This window comes from Haematobia irritans, chromosome 4 (assembly GCF_050003625.1).
Source record: "Haematobia irritans isolate KBUSLIRL chromosome 4, ASM5000362v1, whole genome shotgun sequence".
Lineage (NCBI taxonomy): Eukaryota > Metazoa > Arthropoda > Insecta > Diptera > Muscidae > Haematobia > Haematobia irritans.
The window spans coordinates 170,295,840-170,321,202 of NC_134400.1; the positions used below are offsets into that span (position 1 = coordinate 170,295,840).

General features: G+C 34.4%; 1 protein-coding gene across 1 annotated transcript in view; it reads left to right on the forward strand.

Moving 5' to 3' along the window:
- The window catches only part of ara (araucan), a 118,802-nt gene extending 98,344 nt beyond the window's left edge, over positions 1-20,458 (forward strand). Inside the window, exons 4-7 of the mRNA XM_075305540.1 lie at positions 3,011-3,342; positions 8,494-9,607; positions 14,672-14,752; positions 19,798-20,458. Of these exons, the coding sequence (XP_075161655.1) occupies positions 3,011-3,342; positions 8,494-9,607; positions 14,672-14,705 (1,480 nt within the window). The 3' untranslated portion in view covers positions 14,706-14,752; positions 19,798-20,458. The remainder of the gene's footprint in view (positions 1-3,010; positions 3,343-8,493; positions 9,608-14,671; positions 14,753-19,797) is intronic.
- The last annotated feature ends 4,905 nt before the right edge of the window (positions 20,459-25,363 follow it).

Below are 25,363 nucleotides of genomic sequence, written 5' to 3' on the forward strand. Positions count from 1 at the left end.
ATAAATTTTCTCCGAGTCAGTTGAAATTTGGTACATTGTGCTAGTATATGGCCGTTAACAACCATACCTAACTTGGTCCATATCGGTCTATAGTTATATATAGCCCTCAGATAAATCGATCCCCAATCACACAAAAATTCCATATCAAGTTCATAATTGTATATAACCCCCATATAAGCGACCCCCTTATTTCAATTCTGGCTCCCTACGTACCGTACAAAAGTCCATATCGATTCGTAATTATTTGTAGACTTACATACCTTTTTGTCTAATATATACCACGTGTGGACTAACTAACAATTTAGAAAACGATTTAAGATACCACAACCCAAGTAATTCGATTGTGTATAACAATCTTTCGTAGAAGTTTCTACGCAATCCATGGTGGAGGGTACATAAGATTCGGCCTGGCCGAACTTATGGCCGTTTATACTTGCTTTTTTTATCAGAGGTAATCAATTATCGAAAAAGAAGAAACTAATTTTGAGTTTCCTTTCAGATAATTTTTTATTGAGATTTCTTCAACAACGGAATGACTCAATTTTGTGTCGATCTAGCGTTGTCCGTCCGTCTGTTGAAACCACGCTAAATTGTTAACGAAACAAGATATCGACTTCAAACCTGGCACAAATAGCTTTTATTGATGTATGTCGTATGGCATTGCAAATGGGACGTATCGGAGCATGTTTTGGTATAACCCCCATAGTATATGATGGCAAATGTTCGATGGGAGAATTGCAAGGGCTGTAACGACACCAAGGAAATATGGCCCCATTTAAACATAAACCGCACACTAGATATGTTAGTGTTCTCGAGACGTCAGATATCACTCCTGATATCTGCTATAACGGGTCGCTGCCTGATAGGCGATTTTGCAAAAACTATAGGCGCGAAGTATAATGACTATTGTATGAGCTGTCATGAAGCGGATGAAAAGGAATCAATTAAACACCTCTTGTGTGAGTGTCCTGCATTTTGTGTAAAGCGCAAGCAACTTTTAGGAGCATATAGCTTCAGATTACTGGAGGATCTGGAAAACGTTAACTTAAGCAGTCTGCTAATGTTTTTGGAACAATCTGGTTGGTTCAACAAAGAAAAATAATCAAGAAGGTTCAGCGGCTAAAACTAGAAGTGCCCATATGTAATAGGTACTTTTAGTTAATGTGGTATCACAATGGACTGAATAGTCTAAGTGAGCCTGGTGCAATGGTTAGCATGCCCGCCTTGCAGACACAAGGTCGTGGGTTCGATTCCTGCTACGACCGAAAACCAAAAAGTTTTTCAGCGGCTAATTATCCCACCTCAGTAATGCTGGTGACATTTCTGAGGGTTTCAAAGCTTCTCTAAGTGGTTTCACTAGAATGTGGAACGCCGTTCGGACTCGGCTATAAAAAAGTAGGTCCCTTGTCATTGAGCTTAACATGGAATCGGGCAGCACTCAGTGATAAGAGAGAAGTTCACCACTGTGGTATCACAATGGACTGAATAGTCTAAGTGAGCCTGATACATCGGGCTGACACATAACCTAACCTAACCTAAGTGAGCCTGAATCTTAATCGGGCTGCCACTTTAACCTAACCTAACCTAACCCCCATATAAACTTTGAAAAGCAAATTTCATCCAATCTGCTTGAAATTTGGTACGTGATGTTGATATATGTCCTCTAATAAGCATACAAAAATTAGATTAGCCATCTGCAGATGTTATTTTTTGAGTCTCATGGGAACAAATTTCCGCTGATCTAGTTGAAATGTGGTCCTCTCATTACCATGCGTTTCGTTAGTTCATATCGGTTCAGTATAATTTAAAGACTCCTCTACATAAACTAATCAAAAAGTAAATTGGCTTATATACACTGAAAAAATACTGACCTAATAACAAAAAGATTAATTTTAGGATACGCAATATTAAGGACAAATTAGACAATATTAAGAACAAAATTCTTTAATAAAAGAAATTTTAATTAAAAGAAAGTTCATAAACTTTCCTTTAAGAATTGTTTTATTTACATTTAAGACAATAATCTATGAGTTTGAGTCCCACCGTTAAAGCCGTATGCTTTTGGGGTTTATTTTTTTATATAAAGAAATAATCTTTTTATTAACGGGGGTATTGCATTCTTGGAATAAAGATAAAACAAAATCTTTAAAAATAGGCTAATAATTATTTTGACGATTTCTCTTCTTCGGTTTAAAGTTCCTTTGACATCTGTTCAATCAAAATCAGAAATCTGTCATTAGTCAGCCATTGGACAAAATTTTAAGAAATTACTCTGAATTTTATGAAATTTTATAGTTCAGTTACTTTAAAGATTTTAATGTTCCATCGAAATGCTTAAAACTCTATATTCGGTTGCACTGCACTATAAAATAAGACAGAACAAAATGTGAATCACAACAAAAGCAATTCGCCCAATGTTTCAGTAGCAATATTGCAATGAACTCCATGCATCGCATAATAAGTGGCCAATGTCCTTGCTAACGGTTTGGCGCTAACATGACCACATCATACGCCATAAAAACAGTGCGAAAAAACGAAGGAAATATCAAAGCAAAAACAAGCAGCTCTTCTAGAAACAACATCTCCGGTTTTACGAGATTGTAAAATTCCGTGCACATACGTTGCGGTTCCTTTTGATGGCCAGACGGACAGATGGACGGACGTAAGGACTGATAGTACATGCAGACCAAAGGACCATAAAAATCCTATGAAAAATGAAATGCGTAACAAAAAAACCGTGTGGAAAATAAAACCAATTGAAAAACATAGTAAAGCAAAAACTCTTAAAACCTCAGAGGTTAAAGCCAACGACAGGAGCAGATTTGCTTTTGCCTAAGGAATAAACAAGAGCGCTGTAGTATCATAATTTTTGTTTTTCATTAGCAAACAACGATTATCCTGGAGTTATATTTAAAGAGTTTTCCTTTAATCTTAAATTTGTCAGTTGATGGCAAATTTAAATCGTTTTCAATTTAATTTTCATTTTAGAAAAATGTTCATCCCATTTCAGATACGGTGCATCGTATGATTTGGCAGCTCGTCGCAAAAATGCTACCCGTGAATCTACAGCAACACTTAAAGCATGGCTTAATGAACATAAAAAGAATCCATATCCTACGAAGGGAGAGAAAATCATGTTAGCTATTATCACCAAGATGACATTGACCCAGGTCTCTACATGGTTTGCTAATGCCCGCCGTCGTCTAAAAAAAGAAAATAAAATGACTTGGGAACCAAAAAATCGAACGGATGATGATGACGATGGTATCAATTCGGATGATGACAAAGATGACAAGGATTTGGAAGATTCCAAAACGAATTCACAGACAGCAGGAAGAAAAGGTAAGTTACTTGACAGGGAAGGGAGCCACCGTGCAGCTTACACGCAGAGAAGGAATATGATCACCTCAAACATGTTTCAATAGCAAAATGTTATTTTTGTATGGTGACCATGTAACATGTTTGTCACTAAAATGTTATTTTCTCGTCAAATATAACCTGCTTGCCGAAATCAGATACATGATTTCCGAGAAAATAACATGGTTGCGAAAACCATGTTACATGGTCACCACCCAAAAATAAAATTTTGCTCTTAAAACATGGTTGAGGTGATCATATTCCTGTTCTGGGTGTATTTCTATAGGATTATTTATTTTACTAGCCGTCCCTCGTCCGTTTCGCTGCACCTTCCCGTTTTTTTTTTAACTGAGAGACTATTTTTTAAAAAATATCGGATTTTTAAGAAAAATTTTGGATTTACTAAATCAACCCTATCTTTTATATATTGTGTATTTAAAATTTTCCGACCTATATTCGATAAAAATTTTTATAAAATGTGAATTTGGACATTAGAAGTAATATTGTTCCTATCGCTCGGTCACCTTCAATTAAAATTTCGAATTTCTTGACAATAAAATGTATAGATTAATTAACATGGTACGTTTGTGAAGTTATGAAACCAAACAAGTATATACGGCTGTAAGTTCGACCAGGCCGAATCTTATGTACCCTCCACCATGGATTGCATAGAAACTTGTACTAAAGACTGTCATCCACAATAGAATTACTTGGGTTGCGGTAACACTTGCCGATTGCAAGGTATCTTAAAACTTCTTAACACCGCGTTCTCAATTGTAAGTTAGTCCATACGGGGAATATATTAAACAAGAAAGGCCGATTAAATACGTAAATAATTCAGTCAAAATTTTCTATAGAAATAAAATTTTGACAACATTTTCTATAGCAATAAAATTTAACAAAATTTTCTATAGAAATAAAATTTTGACAAAATTTTCTATAGAAATAAAATTTTGACAAAATTTTCTATAGTAATAAAATTTTGACAAAATTTTCTATAGTAATAAAATTTTAACAAAAATAGAAATAAAATTTTGACAAAATTTTCTATAGTAATAAAATTTTAACAAAAATAGAAATAAAATTTTGACAAAATTTTCTATAGTAATAAAATTTTAACAAAATTTTCTATTGTAATAAAATTTTGACAAAATTTTCTATAGTAATAAAATTTTGACAAAATTTTCTATAGTGATAAAATTTTGGTAGATTATTTTTGGGCATCGGCATGGTTGTTAGCGGCCATATACTAGCACAATGTATCAAATTTCAACTGACTCGGATGAAATTTGCTTCTCCAAGAGGCTCCAAAACCAAATCTAGGGATCGGCATATGGGGGCTATATATGATTATGGTCTGATATGGACCACGTTTGGTGTGGTTTTTAAATATTCACCAAGTACCAAATTTCAGCCAGATCGGATGAATTTTGTTCCTCCAATAGCTCCGGAGGTCAAATCTGGGGATCGGTTTAAATGGGGGTTATATATAATTAAGACCTGTATGGACAAATTTTTGCATGGTTGTTAGGGACCATATACTAACACCACGTACCAAATTTCAACAGGATCGGATGAATTTTGCTCTTCCAAGGGGTTCCGGAAGTCAAATCCTGGGGATCGGTTTATGTGGGGGCGACATATAATTATGGACCGATATGGACCAATTCCTGCATGGTTGTCAGAGACCATATACTTATACCACGTACCAAATTTCAACCGAATCGGATGAAATTTGCTTCTCCAAAAGGCTCCGGAGGTCAAATCTGGGGATCGGTTTATATGGGGGCTACATTTAGTTATGGACCGATGTGGACCAATTTTTGTATGGTTGTTAGAGACCATATACTAACACCATGTACCAACTTTCAGCCGGATCGGATGAAATTTGCTTCTCTTAGAGGCTCCGCAAGCCAAATCGGGGGATCGGTTTATATGGGGGCTATATATAATTATGGACCGATGTGGACCAATTTTTGTACGTTTGTTACAGATCATATACTAACACCATGTACCAAATTTCAGCCGAATCGGATGAAAGTTGCTTCTCTTAGAGGCTCCGCAAGCCAAATCGGGGGATCGGTTTATATGGGGGCTATACGTAAAAGTGGTCCGATATGGCCCATTTGCAATACCATTCGACCTACTGCAATAACAACTACTTGTGATAAGTTTCAAGTCAATTGCTTGTTTCGTTCGGAAGTTAGCGTGATTTCAACAGACAGACGGACGGATATGCTTAGATCGACTCAGAATTTCACCACGACCCAGAATATATATACTTTGTGGGGTCTTAGAGCAATATTTCGATGTGTTACAAACGGAATGACAAAGTCAATATATACCCCCCATCCTATGGTGGAGGGTATAAACATAAACTAGAGAACCCTTTAAAGTATAGGGCCTGGGGAAGCCCACTGACACAAAAAAACAATGAAGTGCCCACTTTTCTTCCTCCTGTGTGAAATCCATGTGGAGTGTTCTATTTCAGCTTCATAAAGACCAGATAGTGAAGCCGCCGAGTCGCGCTGCCGATTTTAGCCGCTGCCGACCAGATTTTGCAGGCGAATCCGCCGCTGAATATGTAGACTCGTCTCGACTCAAAATTAGCCGCCAATTAATCAAAAATATTGATTTAAATCAGAAAAAGTTTTAATAATTGTTGTATTTTTTGTTTTTCAAAATGTTTAACTTTCCACCCAAAATCCGTCAGTATCATGTTTCTGTAATAATTTTGCAAAACTTCAGCTCAGTAAAATTTGAGTGAAATGTAAATGTGATTGTACGATTAATTGTACAACTAATCTCATTACCATTCGGATAACTTCAAATTGATTTTATAGTGCATAATTATCCGCCGCCGAATGGACAAATTTATATCGGCTTAGCCGTCGAGTCGCCGCTGCCGGAGGCAAAAAATTAGTGCCAGCCGCCACCGACAAAAATGGCTTGGCTTCATTCTCTGATAAAGACATTATGTTTCCTGTCAAAAAAGTGAGAAAAAACATATATTTAAAGTTCTTAAAAAGTTGATATACAACATTTTTTAAAATGTTGGACATTCTCCCAAAAATGAAGCACTTTCTATGTTGTCTGCCACTAAACGAAAATGTAAGTTTTTTACTTAAAAAGATGTGGCAAGAAGAAGTTTCCCCTCCTGTGCAAATATCAATAAACTATTAAACTATGTACTTACGAGGGCGGTTCGGAAACTTCTCATGCTAACCATTACACCACGGTGGCTCCCTTGATTAATATAGTTTTCCTCAAGGTCTTCAAAATAGTGGGTTACAACTGTAATTGCATCTTCATTTGAGGTAAAACACTTGCCAGCAGGAATTTTTTTTAGATTTGGGAACAAGTAAAAAAACTTGGGTTTTTTCTCCAGAGACAAGCCTAAACTTCTCGGACTTCAAGAAAATCGGGAAACTTTGTGTAAGTTCCAAATTGTTTGGAAAAGGGAGGCCCGCCTCCCCCACCAAATATCGAAATATAATGTAGCGCTTTAAATGCCACCCCCTACCTGCTCTGAAAATTTTTAACCAATCGCAGAATTTTTGGTCAAATTTTCCAAAAGGCGGTCAAAGGGATGTCCTCCTCCCCGTCCAAATAGTAAAAATTCAGATATTCCATATTAACTTCATAACCGCCCTTTACGCCCTCTGTAATTTTCAAGTAAATCGAAGAAGTTTAGTTTTTCACTGCACTTGAAAAAAGTAGGACAAAGAGGAGACCCCCACTCCGTACAATTAATAAAAAAATAGGTACCCCATATTATATCCCCCCATGTAAAGTGTAGTTTTTCATTGAACTTAAAAAATAATCTGACTAAAGGGAGGTTTTCACTACCGACCAAATAAAGTAGCGGATCTTTGTCTTGATGCTATCTTCAACCTTCTATGAAGAGGTCCCCATCGCCGCCCTAATATTAAAACCAGATAGGCCATATTAACTTTATAACCTCCCCCCATGTTCTCTGTAAATTTCAAATAAATCGGAAAAGTTAGGTTTTTTTCGCTGTAATAAAAGAAAGTCGGGAAAATCCAATTATTATTTATTTGTTACTTAATTTGTTATAATTACAAATAATAATATCCCTTTTTATACGGGCACTAGAAACTAGAAGCTATCGACCTAAATATTAAAAAATTATAAAGACCACACTAAAAAAATTATTTACGTGATATTAAAAACTACGCAACCTAAATTTTTGGATGCCAAATTTATAAAATATTAAGGACAAATTTCTTTAAAATAATGAAATTGTAATCAATATTTTTTTTCATTAAACTTTCGATACAAATTGTGTAAATTTTCGTCCCTCCATTAAAGTCGCATGTCTTTGAAATAAGGCCAATTTTCCTTAAAGTAAAGAAACACATTTTTGATTTAATGAAGTTGTCCTTAAATTAACTGAAATATTGAAACTTCAGATTAAAAATAAAAACGCTTCAATATAGGCTAAGACTTATTTTGAGGATTTAGTGCCTTTGTTTTAAAGATTTTTTTTTTTGAAATTAAGAAAACATTTTGTACTTTGAAGTATACGTTATAACTTGGATTTTTAAACTGGCATTTGTTTGTACGTGAGTACCTTTATTACTAAACCGCGAAAAGAGAATGAAAATTTGATGAATGAGATCTGAATGCTAATTTTAATTTTACTGGTCCTAGATTTAAAGCCAGTTAGGTCGCTAAAAAATTTCTTTATTTTAAAGAAGCCGCATCTTTGGCTCGGAATCAATACCAAAATCCTTAAGGGAAGTTCAAAATCTTTGGATCCAAGTAAACTATTTTTTGAGTGCATATTAACTTCATAACGTCCCCCATGTTAACTTTAGATTTTTCTCTGTACTTAAAAAAATGGGCAAAATCGAAAAATAAAGTAGCGGAACTTTTCAAGTAAATAGGAAAAATGTGGTCCAATTTCAAGGGGAGGTCCTCCTCTCCGGTCAGATATCTCAAAACTGAGGTACCCTATTTTCACCTTATGATCACCCTCTATGTTCTCGGAAAATTTCTAGTCAATCGATTTCGAACTTATTAGAGGACTTCTAAGCTAGCTAATTCAGTCTAGTCCATTGATGCATGATTAGCTGTGTTCCGTATGTACTTAATTTTGTTCCTGTTTTACAGATTTAGAAAAACACGAAATGGCCGATGAGGAGGGCCATCAAATGAAATCCCTTAATCAACCTGGAGATTTACGAGTAGGCCTAAATTTTCCTGGTACAGGATATCCTACTTCAACAAGTCATCCCCATAGTTACCATCCTTATCACCAACATCCAGCGTATTATCAACATCAACAACAATCCATGTTCTCCTCAAGCTATCCTCATGCATCGAGTGAGAGTTTAATTACCGGTGGGGCCAAACACGATGTCAATGATCCAAAAAACCCCATGGGCCGGGACTGTGGCGTACCAATTCCAGCCAGCAAGCCGAAAATCTGGAGTTTAGCCGACACAGTCGCCAGCAAAACACCACCTCTACATTCGGCAGCTTACATGGTCCACCAACAGCAGCAGCAACAGAGGCTTCAGCAGCAGCAGCAACAACATCCAATGCAGCAGTTGCAACAAATGAGCAGTTTAATACCGGCAGCATCGGCATCGCCTCTAAATACCAACAACAATCACAACACCAGCAACAACATCCCCAGTATGATGAGTGGAAGTTACAGCACAAATCCTTATACGCGGGCGCCCTCTACAGCCTACGAGAATTTTCTAGGAGCTATGGCTACCAACAATATGCCTCCTTACAACAACAAGAACAACAGCACCAACACTACTCCCCACAACAATCATCATTTAGTCCACAACAACTCCAGCACACCGCCTATCCAAAATGTCCACCATACCCCGCATCATCAGCAGCCGGCCCATCAACAGCCGCGATCAACCTCCATGACCCAACACCAACGGGGGATGGGGTTTCCCGAAGCCCAACCCGATACTCCACCCCAAACTCCACCGAATATGAAAATGCCGAACGTCCAATTGGCCACGAATCTCTTGCTTACCGCTACTCAAGCCCATATGACCGCTACCTGCCACAGCATCAACAGTAGTCACCTACAACAGCAATCAATTGCGAATTCCTATGATTCAGCTGCTCCTCAATATTTGCGTTCATATGATGCCTATTCACCGCGAGATGAAAATTCCGTGGGCAGTTCGTGTAGTTCGGGCTCGGGTTCATTGCATGATCAAGACCCTCAATCTTACAAAATGATTTTTAAAAGGTAAGTATTTTTCTTTTGAAATTTCTGCAAACCCCTACCAAAAATCTACCAAATATAAAATTTTAGATCAAATTTTTGTGGTTGGTATGAAAAAATTTTTTTGGAAGTACAAATATCCTTTGAATTGTAAATGGGTCGAAGTTTACATGTTTTAAAAATTTTAGCATGTTTTAATCAACAAAGGAAACTTACTACTTTTGCAAAAGGGAAGAACTTACACATTTCTCTGGGAAATTTTGTCAAAATTTTATTTCTATAGAAAATTTCGTCAAAATTTTATTGCTATAAAAATTTTTGTCCAAATTTTATTTCTATAGAAAATTTTGTCAACATTTTATTTCTACAGAAGATTTTGTTAAAATTGTATTTCTATAGAAAATTTTGTCAAAATTTTATTTCTTTAGAAAATTTTGTCAAAATTTTATTTCTTTAGAAAATTTTGTCAACATTTTATTTCTATAGAAAATTTTGTATGAATTTTATTTCTTCAGAAAATTTTTTCAAAATTTTATTTCTATAGAACATTTTGTCAAAATTTTATTTCTATAGAAAATTTTGTTAAAATTGTATTTCTATAGAAAATGTTGTCAAAAATTTATTTTTTTTAGAAAATTTTGTCAACATTTTATTTTTATAGAAAATTTTGCCAACATTTTATTTCTATAGAAAATGTTGCTATAAATTTTGTCAAATTTTGTTACAATTTTATTTCTATAGAAAATGTTGTCAAAATTTTATTTCTATAAAAAAATTTGTCAACATTTTATTTCTATAGAAAATTTTGTCAAACTTCAATTTCTGTAGAAAATTTTATTTTTATAGAAAAGGTGGTCAGTAGTTGGAGAGGCACACTTTGTAGAATCTAAAGAAAACATCAAGAATTTTACCAATCTACCAAACAGTAAAAAATCTACCAATTTTGGTAGAATCATTAGCGTAGCTAAACAATTTTCCTAGGGGGGGCTATAGCCCCCTAGCTGAAAATTTATAGACTGAACTTATAGGTTCAATTAATGTTTTATTTCATAAAAATGAATAACAATATAGATATCAAAATAACTCGACAATTAATTTATAATAAAGCAACTAAAAGTAGTTCTACACTTTTCCCAGCAAAAAAATTGGGAGTTGTTCTAAAGGCACAACTTTAAAAGCACTTCCAAAAATGTTCTTACGAAGAAGTTAATTATTTTAACTACACAGGAAGTGTTTTTACTTCATTTTTTTCATATTTTAATGTGTAATTTTTTTGTTTTCTTTTAAACAAAAGCAAGAATAAATAAAATGGTACAAATTATTCAAATTTTGCCACAAAAATGCTAAATTCATTATAGAAATTTTTATAGAATTTTTGAAAATATTCGATGGAAAACGTTTCAAACAAGCGTTAGAATGCATTAAATATCATAAAAAATAAAAAAATTAATTATTTGTGAAAATATAACAAAATTTTTTAATTCACATTCAAAACACTGAGTTCGGATCACACCTTAAGAAGTGATGCAAATTCATTGCAACGGCTGTTGAAACGGTGGATATTCGTTCTATACAACAGTACAATTTCATATTACATTCATCGTTTCTCCGCCAATTTTGCACCACTTCCGGACCCAAAGAGAACATTTCCACTTCTTTTTTTGGCTACGCTTTTTTGCAGCATTATTAAGATATTAATTTATGAAATAGTATCAATTACTATTTTTTAAATTAAATTGACTAAACCAGACTAAACAAAATAATAAAGGAGCTTTAGTTATTCAACTAAATCAAAAGTTCAACCACATATTTATTTTATAAATACCAGATTTCAAACATTGCCATCGGCAACTGCTACCACAACCAAAGTAATTCGATTGTGCATGAAAAATGTAAAATCGTAAATAGGTTTTCAAATTTTGGGGTGGGGGGGTCTAAGCCCCCTCCCCAGAGGCCTTCCTACGCTTATGGGTAGAATTCTACCAACTGTGGCAACCGTGGTATATACTCCTAAGCAGTGAGAAGATTTAAGACTACATACAAAGAAACAAGTATATACAGCAGTAAGTTCGGCCGGGCCGAATCTTAAATACCCACCACCATGAACCAAATATTAGGATTTCCTTTGAAATTTCAGGAGGGCTTGAGGACTTGAGGACACTTCCCGATGATACATTTAAAGATTTCACCTATGAGGACTATATCGGATTCTGGATTTATAAGAACCATTTTTGTTTGAGTTTTAGAGGAATCATTAACATCTCTTGTAAGTGTGCAAGAAAATTATAAAATAACGTCTTGATTTGAAATTTTAAATCTGTAGATTTTCACCCGAAAAATAAAATCTGGAAATTTTACATTGAAGAAGTGAAATTGGATAAAAACTACGGTTTCTATAAGCCCAAGAAGTAAAATCGGGAGGTCGGTTTATATGGGGGCTATACCAAAACATGGACCGACACTCACCATTTTTGGCACACCTCTTCAAGGTCCCAAAATATCTCTAGATTTTCAATTTCGCGCAAATTGGATGAAAACTACGGTTTCTATAAGCGAAAGACCCCTAATCGGGAGGTCGGTTTATATGGGGGCTATACCAAAACATGGACCGACACACACCATTTTTGGCACACCTCTTCAAGGTCCCAAAATATCTCTCGATTTTCAATTTCGCGCAAATTGGATGAAAACTACGGTTTCTATAAGCGAAAGACCCCAAATCGGGAGGTCGGTTTATATGGGGGCTATACCAAAACATGGTCCGATATAGCCCATCTTCGAACTTGACCTGCGCGCAGACAAAAGACGATTCTGTGCCAAATTTCAGGACGATAGCTCCATTATTGAATGCTGTAGCGTGATTACAACAGACAGCCAGACAGACAGACAGACGGACAGACGGACATGCTTATATCGTCTTAGAATTTCTCCCTGATCAAGAATATATATACTTTATATAGTCGGAAATCGATATTTCGATGCGTTACAAACGGAATGACAAACTTATTATACCCCGTCACCATTCTATGGTGGTGGGTATAAAAATACATGCACCAGGAAGGTTGCTCCTTATTCAGTGATATTTTGCAGGTTTGGTTTATACCACAGAAGGTTTTCTTGTGCTCCATTTGGATAAGATCGATCACTAAATGAGGGTATTTTGGAAAAAAGTAAGGAAAGTCTAAAGTCGGGCGGGGCCGACTATATTATACCCTGCACCACTTTATAGATCTAAATTTTCGATACCATATCACATCCGTCAAATGTGTTGGGTGCTGAATATATAGAGGTTTGTCCCAAACACATACATTTGAATATCACTCGATCTGAACAGAATTTGATAGACTTCTACAAAATCTATAGACTCAAAATTTAAGTCGGCTAATGCACTAGGGTGGAACACAATGTTAGTAAAAAATATGGGAAACATTTAAATCTGAACCAACTTTAAGGAAACTTCGCAAAAGTATATTTATGATTTATCGCCCGATATATATGTATTAGAAGTTTAGGAAAATTAGAGCAATTTTTACAACTTTTCGACTAAGCAGTGGCGATTTTACAAGAAAAATGTTGGTATTTTGATCATTTTTGTCGAAATCAGAAAAACATATATATGGGAGCTATATCTAAATCTGAACCGATTTCAACCAAATTTGGCACGCGTAGCTACAATGCTAATTCTACTCCATGTGCAAAATTTCAACTAAATCGGAGCAAAAAATTGGCCTCTGTGGTCATATGAGTGTAAATCGGGCGAAAGCCATATATGGGAGCTATATGTAAATCTGAACCGATTTCAACCAAATTTGGCACGCATAGCTACAATGCTAATTCTACTCCCTGTGCAAAATTTCAATTAGATCGGAGTAAAAGATTGGGCACTGTGGTAATATGAGTGTAAATCGGGCGAATTATATATATGGGGGCTATATCTAAATCTGAACCGATTTCAATAAAATTTGCACACTTAACTATAGTACTAATTGTTCTTCTTGTGCAAATTTTGAAGCAACTTAGGGTAAAAGTCTGGCTTTTGGGGACACATAAGTATATATATATATATATATATATATATATATATATATATATATATATATATATATATATATATATATATATATATATATATATATATATATATATAATATATATATATATATATATAATATATATATATATATATATATATATATATATATATATATATATAAATAAATATATATATATATATATATATATATATATATATATATATAATATATATATATATATATATATATATATATATATATATATATATATATATATATATATATATATATATATATATATATATATATATATATATATATATATATATATATATATATATATATATATATATATATATATATATATATATATATATATATATATATATATATATATATATATATATATACATATATATATATATATATATATATATATATATATATATATATATATATATATATATATATATATATATATATATACATATATATATATATATATATATATATATATATATATATATATATATATATATATATATATATATATATATATATATATATATATATATATATATATATATATATATATATATATATATATATATATATATATATATATATATATATACCGAAAAGAAATATACTCGTAGTGTTTGAGTCGGTTAATAAATAATCGTATTATTGCCAAATTTGGGAATTCGGGCAATACATATAAATGGGAGCTTTATCTAAATTTGAAATTTCAAATTTAAATCAAATTAAATTTCAAATTTATCTAATTTGAAAAAAAAATTTACTTTGTTTCAAAGATGAACACGATCGTTTGATTAAAAAGCCCATTGTGACCTCATTTTTTGAAATTGAACGCACACTCACGACGGAAAAATTTTACTCTAGCACAAAGTCCTCATTATTAGCTTATATTTGAAGGTTTTGTTTTATCGTAAATCAAAATATTTTTCAGTGTCGACAATAATTCGTACTTATTTGTTTTTATAAATAGGTTACCATGTCTCATTTCATTTCATTGTTTTTTTTTTCTTTGCAGTGAACACTTAAATAGTTTTGCTCAACAAGTTTAAGATATTGCAGTACGATGAAATAATCGGTGACCCAAACATACAAAAAGGTTGGTATACAATCATACAAATTCTATTATAATGACTAACGCATACACATGTGGACAGAAAAATAGGTGTAAGAATTTTTGTTTTAAACAAGGCCATGGTTTTTCTTTTACGTTTTTTATTGAATATGTCGGAATTATTTATAAAGTAGACATATGTCGTGTATTTAAAAATTAGTTTAGAATTCATATAGGACTAAACAATACCCAGCAAAAAAAGCGTCGCCAAAAAAGTAATGAAAATGTTCTTTTTGGATCCGGAAGTGGTGCAAAATTGACGCAGAAGCGATGAATTTAACATGGGCTTGTCATAGGACGGAAGTCCTCCATTTCAACAGCCGTTTCACTGCTTTTGCATCACTTCTTTAGATGTGATCCGAATTCAATGTTTTGGATGTAAATTAAAAAAATTCTGTGATATTTTGTCAAATAAATAATTTTTATAATTTTTTATAATTTTTAATGGATTCTAATGCTTGTCGGAAACGTTTGACTTCAAATATTTTAAAAAATTCACAATGTTTTCAGATTGAATTTAGCATTTTTTTCGACAAAATTTAAATGTTTTTTACCATTTTATGAATTCTTACTCTGTTTTTAATTTATTTGAAACAAAAAAAGTTAAAATTATCCATTAAAAGTATGAAAAAAACAAGTAATAAAAAAATGAAATAAAAGAACTTCCTGGGTAATTAAAATAAAGAACATCATTGGGAGTGCATCTTCTGGAAGTGCTTTTAAAGTTGTGCCTTTGGAAGAACTAAAATAAATTAAATTCAAAAAAATCATCGAATTTTATGTGGACAGTAAAATAGGTGTATATGAAAAAACATGAAAATAATACAAGAATTTGTACATTAAAGTTAGTGTTTGCACTAAGCATCAAACTAGGTCGCTAATATTCTATATATTCACTGGGATTTTTAAGGACTACTTCAATTCTCTTAGACATGGATAAAATTAACTTATGACATATATCGACCTGTATATTATACCATACTTTCTGAATATCTTCCCACAATTGTTTTTTGTACCTGCAGGGAAGCTTGGAGAAATATCTCTTGAGTTCGCCCCAAAGGTTTTCAATGTGATTGAGGTCGGTGGACTGACTTGACAACTCAACAACGTTCGATTTATAACCCCGAAACCATTCACTCACCAGCTTTGATTAGTGTTTCGGGTCGTTATCTCCAAACAAGTGGCATATTTTCCTCAGCGTATGGTAGCATAACTGTCTCCAACATATTCTAGTACACAAAATAGAATAGTTCGGTAAGTTCCTTTGAACATTTTAGCAAACATAAAGAGGAGGTTGAGTTTTGCTTTGGTACATAAAACACGGTGGTGAAAAAACGAGAAAAAAGTGGTGAAAAATCATTTGGATCGACGAAACTAAAATCAATCTATTTGGTTATGATACAGAAAGGAATGTACGTGGTCCGAAATGAAAAGAATTGCATATTAGATTTACAAAAAAAAAAAAAACAAAAAACTGTTAAACATTGAGGAGGAAATGTCTTGGTATGGGGTGGTTTTTCTTGGGAAGGGAGTAGGTCCGATACATCTTATATAAATACAATTGATGGATTTTTGTACCAGAATATGTTGGAGATAGTTATGCTACCATACGTTGAGGAAAATTAATAAAATTCGATGATTTTTTGAATTTAATTTATTTTATGTTATTATTTAGTCCTATCTGAATTCTAAGCTAATTTTTAAATACACGACATATGTCTACTTTAACAGGTTGGGTGATAAGTCCCCGGTCTGACACATGGATGGCGTCGCTAGTATTAAATGCATATTATTTTTATACACTCCACCATAGGATGGGGGTATATTAACTTTGTCATTCCGTTTGTAACACATCGAAATATTGCTCTAAGACCCCATAAAGTATATATATTCTGGGTCGTGGTGAAATTCTGAGTCGATCTGAGCATGTCCGTCCGTCCGTCCGTCCGTTGAAATCACGCTAACTTCCGAACGAAACAAGCTATCGACTTGAAATTTGGCACAAGTAGTTGTTATTGATGTAGGTCGGATGGTATTGCAAATGGGCCGTATCGGTACCCTTTTACGTATAGCCCCCATATAAACGGATCCCCAAATTTGGGTTGCGATTGCTCTAAGAGAAGCAAATTTCATCCGATCCGGCTGAAATTTGGTAAATGGTGTTAGTATATGGTCTCTAACAACCATGCAAAAATTAGTCCATATCGGTGCACTTTTACGTATAGACCCCATATAAACGGACCCCCAAATTTGGATTGCGATCGCGCTAAGAGAAGCAAATTTCATCTGATCCGGCTGAAATTTGGTACATGGTACATGGTATTGGTATATGTTCTCTAATAACCATGCAAAAATTGGTCCACATCGGTCCATAATTATATATAGCCCCCATATAAACCGATCCCCCGATTTGGCTTCACCCGATCCGCCTGAAATTTGGTACATGGTGTGGTATATGGTCTCTGAAGACCATGCAAAAATTGGTCCATATCGGTCCATAATTATATATAACCCCCATATAAATCGATTCCCAGATTTGTCCTCCGGAGCCTCTTGGAGGAGCAAAATTCATCCGATCCGGTTGAAATTTTGAATATGGTGTTAGAATGTCGTCTCTAACAAACACGCAAGAATTGATCCATATCGGCCCATAATTATATATAGTCCCCATATAAACCGTTCCCCAGATTTGATCTCCGGAGCCTCTTGGAGGAGCAAAATTCATCCGATTCGGTTGAAATTTGCAACGTGGTATTAGTATAAGGCCGCTAATATCCATGCCAAAATTGGTCCATATCGGTCTATAGTTATATATAGCCGATCCCCAATCACACAAAAATTGGTCCATATCGTTTCATATTCATGGTTGCCACTCGAGCCAAAAATAATCTACCAAAATTTTATTTTTATGGAAAACATTGTCAAAATGTTATTTCTATAGAAAATTTTGTCAAAATTTTATTTCTATAAAAAATTTTGTAAAAATTTTATTTCTATAGAAAATTTTGTCAAAATTTTATTTCTATAGAAAATTTTGTCAAAATTTTATTTCTATAGAAATTTTTTCCAAATTTTATTTCTATAGAAATTTTTTTCCAAATTTTACTTCTATAGAAAATGTTGTCAAAATGTAGTTCTATAGAAACTTTAAACTTAATTATATACGTATTTAATCGGCCTTTTTTAGTTTAATACATACTACGTATAGACTACCTTGTAATTTAGAAGACGATGTTAGGAAGTTTTAAGATGCCTTGCCATCGACAAGTGTTACCGCAACCCAAGTAATTCGGTTGTGGATGACAGTCTTCATGGTGGAGGGTACATAAGCTTCGGCCTGGACGAACTTAAGGCCGTATATACTTGTTATATAGTAGCAACCTTCAAATGATTCGTGTCAAAATTTGACGTCTGTAAGTCAATTAGTTTGTGAGATAGAGCGTCTTTTGTGAAGCAACTTTTGTTATTGTGAAAAAAAATGGAAAAAAGGAATTTCGTGTTTTGATAAAATACTGTTTTCTGAATGGAAAAAATACGGTGGAAGCAAATACTTGGCTTGATAATGAGTTTCCGGACTCTGCCCTAGGGAAATCAACAATAATTGATTGGTATGCAAAATTCAAGCGTGGTGAAATGAGCACGGAGGACAGTAAACGCAGTGGACGCCCGAAAGAAGTTGTTACCGACGAAAACATCAAAAAAATCCACAAAATGATTTTGAATGACCGCAGAGGCCTTAAAGATATCAAAGGAACGTGTTGGTCATATCATTCATCAATATTTGGATATGCGGAAGCTCTGTGCAAAATGGGTGCCGCGCGAGCTCACATTTGACAAAAAAAAACAACGTGTTGATTCTGAGCGGGGTTTGCAGCTGTTAACTCGTAATACATCCGAGTTTTTCCGTCGATATGTGACAATGGACTAAATATGGCTCCATCACTACACTCCTGAGTCCAATTGACAGTCGGCTGAGTGGACAGCGACCGGTGAACGGTCTCCAAAAGTCCGCTGGCAAAGTAATGACCTCTGTTTTTTGGGATGCGCATGGAACAATTTTTATCGATTATCTTGAGAAGGGAAAAACCATCAACAGTGACTATTATATGGCGTTATTGGAGCGTTTGAAGGTCGAAATCGCGGCAAAACGGCCCCATATGAAGAAAAAAAGTGTTGTTCCACCAAGACAACGCACCGTGCCACAAGTCATTGAGAACGATGGCAAACATTCATGAATTGGGCTTCGAATTGCTTCCCCACCCACCGTATTCTCCAGATCTGGCCCCCACCGACCTTTTCTTGTTCTCAGACCTCAAAAGGATGCTCGCAGGGAAAAAAATTTGGCTGCAGTGAAGAGGTGATCGCCGAAACTGAGGCCTATTTTGAGGCAAAACCGAAGGAGTACTACCAAAATGGTATCAAAAAATTGGAAGGTCGTTATAATCGTTGTATCTTTCTTGAAGGGAACTATGTTGAGTAATAAAAACGAATTTTGACAAAAAAATGTGTTTTTCTTTGTTAGACCGGGGACTTATCAGCCAACCTAATATAAATAATTCCGAAATATTCAATAAAAAACATAAAATAGAAAAACCATGGCCTTGTTTAAAAAAAATCTTACACCTATTTTTCTGTCCACATGTGTATATATATATTAGTAAAAAAATTCAAATTATTACAGTCAGTTAGAAATATAATTCTGTGGGAATATTACGATTGTTCTACCTTCCACCAAACCCATATATTTTTTGGATGGTGGTGAATTTCTGAGTCGATCTAGCGTCCGTCTGTCAATTGAAATCACGTTTACTTCCGAAAGATCCTTGGTCACTATTCAAGCATCAAGTTTTTAAAATTTGTTCCTACGTTCTGTTAGAACCAGTAAAATGAGAGGAAAATTTTAAGTTTTCCACATTAGGTTGATTTCGGTAGTGAAAGGCTTAATTGTAATATACATATATGTATGTTCCTTACATTTTAATATCACCAAGTTTTAATAAATATTTCTATTTCTTCTTTTTTCATTTCAGCTAATTGAAAAACCTATTTTTTCGTCATCCTGTTGAGAAGAAGGGATTAAGTGCAAATATAAAATTCATTGACTACAATACATATACTATAAATATAAATAGAAGATACTAGTATTTTAATATTGTTTTTTTCTCTCTCTCTCTTTTTTTTAATGTATGAATGTCCTATTACTTTAGTCTCTCAGATACGCGTAAATTAAATTGCAAAAACATGAAATGTTGCCTATCTCTTATATTCACACTACATTTTTATATATAATTGCAATATGGCGAAGGAATAAGAGAAAAAAAAAACAAAATATTTTGGAACAATTAACAGAGTTTATAAATCTTTTATGAGAGTAATTAGCATTAAGTCAGTTTATTACTGTGATAAATTCTTTATTTTTATGTTTCACTGTAGTTAATATCAAGAGTCTACGCTTCGCCAATATTTCTGTTTCCTGTGCAATAATTGAATCCCATTTAGTTTTGTCCGTCTGTCTGTGTAGCCATCAGTTGGTTAGTAAACTGCCAAGTAATCATTCAGTTTCGAATCTTATCTATTTCGATTGTTTTCTCCGTCGGTCTGTTTGTCTGTCTACATGTAGTTAATAAGATTTATTACCGTAATGTTATATCGCTTTAATGTCGTATAAAAAATTACATCAAGACAAAAGTATGTGCAAAAAAAAGAAAAAAAAACAACAAAAAAAACATGCTAAGAGTACAGTATTGCTTAATTATTACACACACACACATTTTTACATTCTAACATATGTATATGCAATAAAAAAACCAACATTATAATTAATTTGTTTTAAAGTAAAGGCATTCGTAAACGCGTAAAAATCTAATAATAACAACTTAATGGACATCTTAATTATTATTGGAATTTAATTTATGTATTTAGAAATAATGTAATAAACATAAATTGAAAAAAAAAAAAATAAAGTGAAAATCCCCTATTACAAAAATGTTTAATTAATTAATTGACTTGTAATTATATCAATTGTGGTTAGTGGAATTACTCACACATTCCAGCTGTTGGCAAGGGGTAACTATGGTAACGTAAGCATCCAACAACAACAAATTGAAGTAATTCCATAAAGATTTCTTTTAAAACGCATCTAGGAATCAACTATTCATTGTTTTTCCACTTTCGATGAATTTCTTTTGGAAAATCCTTAGACAGAGCATTTTTTGTTCATTTAATGTAAGAAATATAATATAAACTAAAACAAGTATATACGAGGGTGGTTCGGAAACTTCTTAACCTATCAATGAAAGAGAATATTTAGTTTTTCAAAAATATTTTTATTTTTCAATATAATCTCCTGAAACTTCAATACACTTAGTCAAATGCTTTTCTAGCAATTCTATCCCTTGATTAAAATAGTTTTCCTCAAGGTCTTCAAAATAGTTTACAACTGTAATTGCATCTAGTTTAAAATAGTAATTGCATCTTCATTTGAGGTAAAACGTTTTCCAGCAAGGAATTTTTTTAGATTTGGGAACAAGTAAAAGGTGGTCAAGCAACTCGAACTTTAATTCGTTGATTTTAGCCATTGTTAAAACACTCTTGTGCGCTGGTGCTTTGTCTTGATGAAAAAATATTTTTTTTGTGTTTTGTAAGCCAGCACGTTTTTCTCGAATTTGTATATTTAATTGATCCAAAAGGTTGCAATAGTACTCTGAATTTATTGTTTTACCCTTTTGCAGATAGTCAATCAATAAAATAACGTTGAAGCCCCAAAACCCGTTGCCATGACCTTACCAGCCGATTGAATTGTTTTTGCCTTCTTTGCGGCACTTTCTGCAGCTTCAGTCCATTATTTGGATTGTTCTTTTGTCTCTGGAGTATAGTGGTGGATCCATATCTCATCAACAGTTATGAAACGACGCATAAAATCCATTTTATTTTGCTTAAAACGATCCAAACAAGCTTGAGAAATGTTCATTCTTATGCGTTTTTGATCGACTGTTAACAAATGCGGCACCCATCTTGCAGAAAGCTTTTTCATCTGTAATTCTTCATGCAAAATTAAATGGACTCGATCATTTGAGATGCCCCTGATATTAGCAATTTCACGCACTTTCATTCGTCGATCATTTAATACCATATCATGCACTTTGGCTATAATTTCTGTTGTTGTTGCTGTTTTTGGACGTCCACTACGTGGTTCATCTTCAATACTTGTACGACCACGTTTAAATTCAGCAGCCCAATTTTTTACTGTTGCATATGAAGGAGCACTTTCATCTAACACATTCACCATATCATTATGATTTTCTTGTCCCGATAAACCTTTTTTATGTAAATATTTAATGACAGCACGCATTTCTAATTTTTCCATTGTAAAGAAATTGCGGATGCGTCTTTTTTGAACACCTATATGAAGGAGTTGCCAGATCGAAACAAAATTTAACATGTGTTCATAACAGAGATGGAAGTTTCCAAAACACGTAACTTTTTTCTGTTTATACCGCGCTTTTTGTGCTAAGCTAAGAAGTTTCCGAACTGCCCTCGTACATCAGTAAGTTCGGCCGGGCCGAATCTTAACCCTTTCGATCCCGAAGTTTTATAGTTATCGCTAAATTTTGTTTTACTTTTAATCATGTTGAAGTCATTTAAGAAGCGTCTAGCCGATATTTCGGGTCGCCTCGCCCATTCGTTTAGGCGGTAGAGAGTGTTGCCTGTGGGCAACTTTGGGCAATTGTGACTACAAAATTTCTTTTAAAGTTTTTTGTTATTTTACAGTAAATATATACTTAGATGCGCGCATGAGTGGAATTTCACTCACGCTCAAACACAATCACGAAGAAATGTTTGTACTCACGCACGCCAATTCACGAAATGAAAAGTCATACTCGCGCACGATCACACATGAACAACGTTTATGCCTCACGCTTTCGCACGATTTACGACAATTTTCGTAATTCACCCTGATATTAGCAATTTCACGCACTTTCATTCGTCGATCATTTAATACCATATCATGCACTTTGGCTATAATTTCTGTTGTTGTTGCTGTTTTTGGACGTCCACTACGTGGTTCATCTTCAATACTTGTACGACCACGTTTAAATTCAGCAGCCCAATTTTTTACTGTTGCATATGAAGGAGCACTTTCATCTAACACATTCACCATATCATTATGATTTTCTTGTCCCGATAAACCTTTTTTATGTAAATATTTAATGACAGCACGCATTTCTAATTTTTCCATTGTAAAGAAATTGCGGATGCGTCTTTTTTGAACACCTATATGAAGGAGTTGCCAGATCGAAACAAAATTTAACATGTGTTCATAACAGAGATGGAAGTTTCCAAAACACGTAACTTTTTTCTGTTTATACCGCGCTTTTTGTGCTAAGCTAAGAAGTTTCCGAACTGCCCTCGTACATCAGTAAGTTCGGCCGGGCCGAATCTTAACCCTTTCGATCCCGAAGTTTTATAGTTATCGCTAAATTTTGTTTTACTTTTAATCATGTTGAAGTCATTTAAGAAGCGTCTAGCCGATATTTCGGGTCGCCTCGCCCATTCGTTTAGGCGGTAGAGAGTGTTGCCTGTGGGCAACTTTGGGCAATTGTGACTACAAAATTTCTTTTAAAGTTTTTTGTTATTTTACAGTAAATATATACTTAGATGCGCGCATGAGTGGAATTTCACTCACGCTCAAACACAATCACGAAGAAATGTTTGTACTCACGCACGCCAATTCACGAAATGAAAAGTCATACTCGCGCACGATCACACATGAACAACGTTTATGCCTCACGCTTTCGCACGATTTACGACAATTTTCGTAATTCACGACTAATCTCGTGATTCATTATCGGAACACGAAAATTTTCGTGGCTGAATAAAATTCTCGTAATTCACGAAATTTCTCGTGGCTCACGCTATTGAAATCTTAAGCGTGATTAAATAAGTAAAGGTGATTAGGTTAGGTTAGGTTAGGTTATGTGGCAGCCCGATGTATCAGGCTCACTTAGACTATTCAGTCCATTGTGATACCACAGTGGTGAACTTCTCTCTTATCACTGAGTGCTGCCCGATTCCATGTTAAGCTCAATGACAAGGGACCTCCTTTTTATAGCCGAGTCCGAACGGCGTTCCACATTCCAGTGAAACCAATTAGAGAAGCTTTGAAACCCTCAGAAATGTCACCAGCATTACTGAGGTGGGATAATCCACCGCTGAAAAACTTTTTGGTGTTCGGTCGTAGCAGGAATCGAACCCACGACCTTGTGTATGCAAGGCGGGCATGCTAACCATTGCACCACGGTGGCTCCCAAAGGTGATTAAAATCGGTGAGATTAAATTTAATCGTGAACGTCAATTTGTTCGTGATATTGACTTTTTGTGTCTCTGTTTTACCGTGAGTGTGAAATTTATCGTGAACATGAATCTGATATCTCCTTTTTATACCCTGCTCCACACTGTGGAACAGGGTATTATAAGTTAGTGTATATGTTTGCAACACCCAGAAGGAGACGAGATAGACACATGGTGTCTTTGTCAAATATGCTCAGGGTGAAATAGAAATACAATTTTGACAAAATTGTCTATAGAAATAACATTTGAACCGGATCGGATGAATTTTGCTTCTCTAAGAGGCTCCGGAGGTCAAATCTGGAGAACGGTTTAAATGGGGGCTATATATAATTACGGACCGATATGGACCAATTCTGGCACGGTTGTTAGATACCATATACAACACCATGTTCCAAATTTCAACCGGATCGGATGAAATTTGATTCTCTTAGTGGCTCCGCAAGCCAAATCTGGGGATCGGTTTATATGGGGGCTATATATAATTATGAACCCATGTGGACCAATTTTTGCATGGATGTTAGAGACCATATACTAACACCACGTTCCACATTTGAACTGGATGGGATGAATTTTGCTCCTCCAAGAGGCTCCGGAGGTCAAATCTGGAGAACGCTTTATATGAGGGCTATATAATTATGGACCGATTTGGACCAATTCTGGCACGGTTGTTAGAGATCATATACTAACACCATGTTCCAAATTTAAACCGGATAGGATGAAATTTGCTTCTCTTTGAGGCTCCGCAAGCCAAATCTGGGGATCTGTTTATACGGGGGCTATATATAATTATGGGCCGATGTGGACCAATTTTTGCATGGTTGTTAGAGACCATATACCAAAACCATGTACCAAATTTCAGCCGGATCGGATGAAATTTGCTTCTCTTTGAGGCTCCGCAAGCCAAATCTGGGGATCGGTTTATATATGGGGCCTATATGTAATTATGAACCGATTTGGACCAATTTTTGCATGGTTGTTAGATACTATTTACCAACACCATGTACCAAATTTCAGCCATATACTAACACCGGATCGGATGAAATTTGCTTCTCTTTGAGGCTCCGCAAGCCAAATCTGAGGTTCCATTTATATGGGGGCTATACGTAACAGTGTACCGATATGGCCCATTTGCAATACCATCCGACCTACATCAATAACAACTACTTGTGCCAAGTTTCAAGTCGATAGCTTGTTTCGTTCGGAAGTTAGCGTGATTTCAACAGACAGACGGATGGACATGCTTAG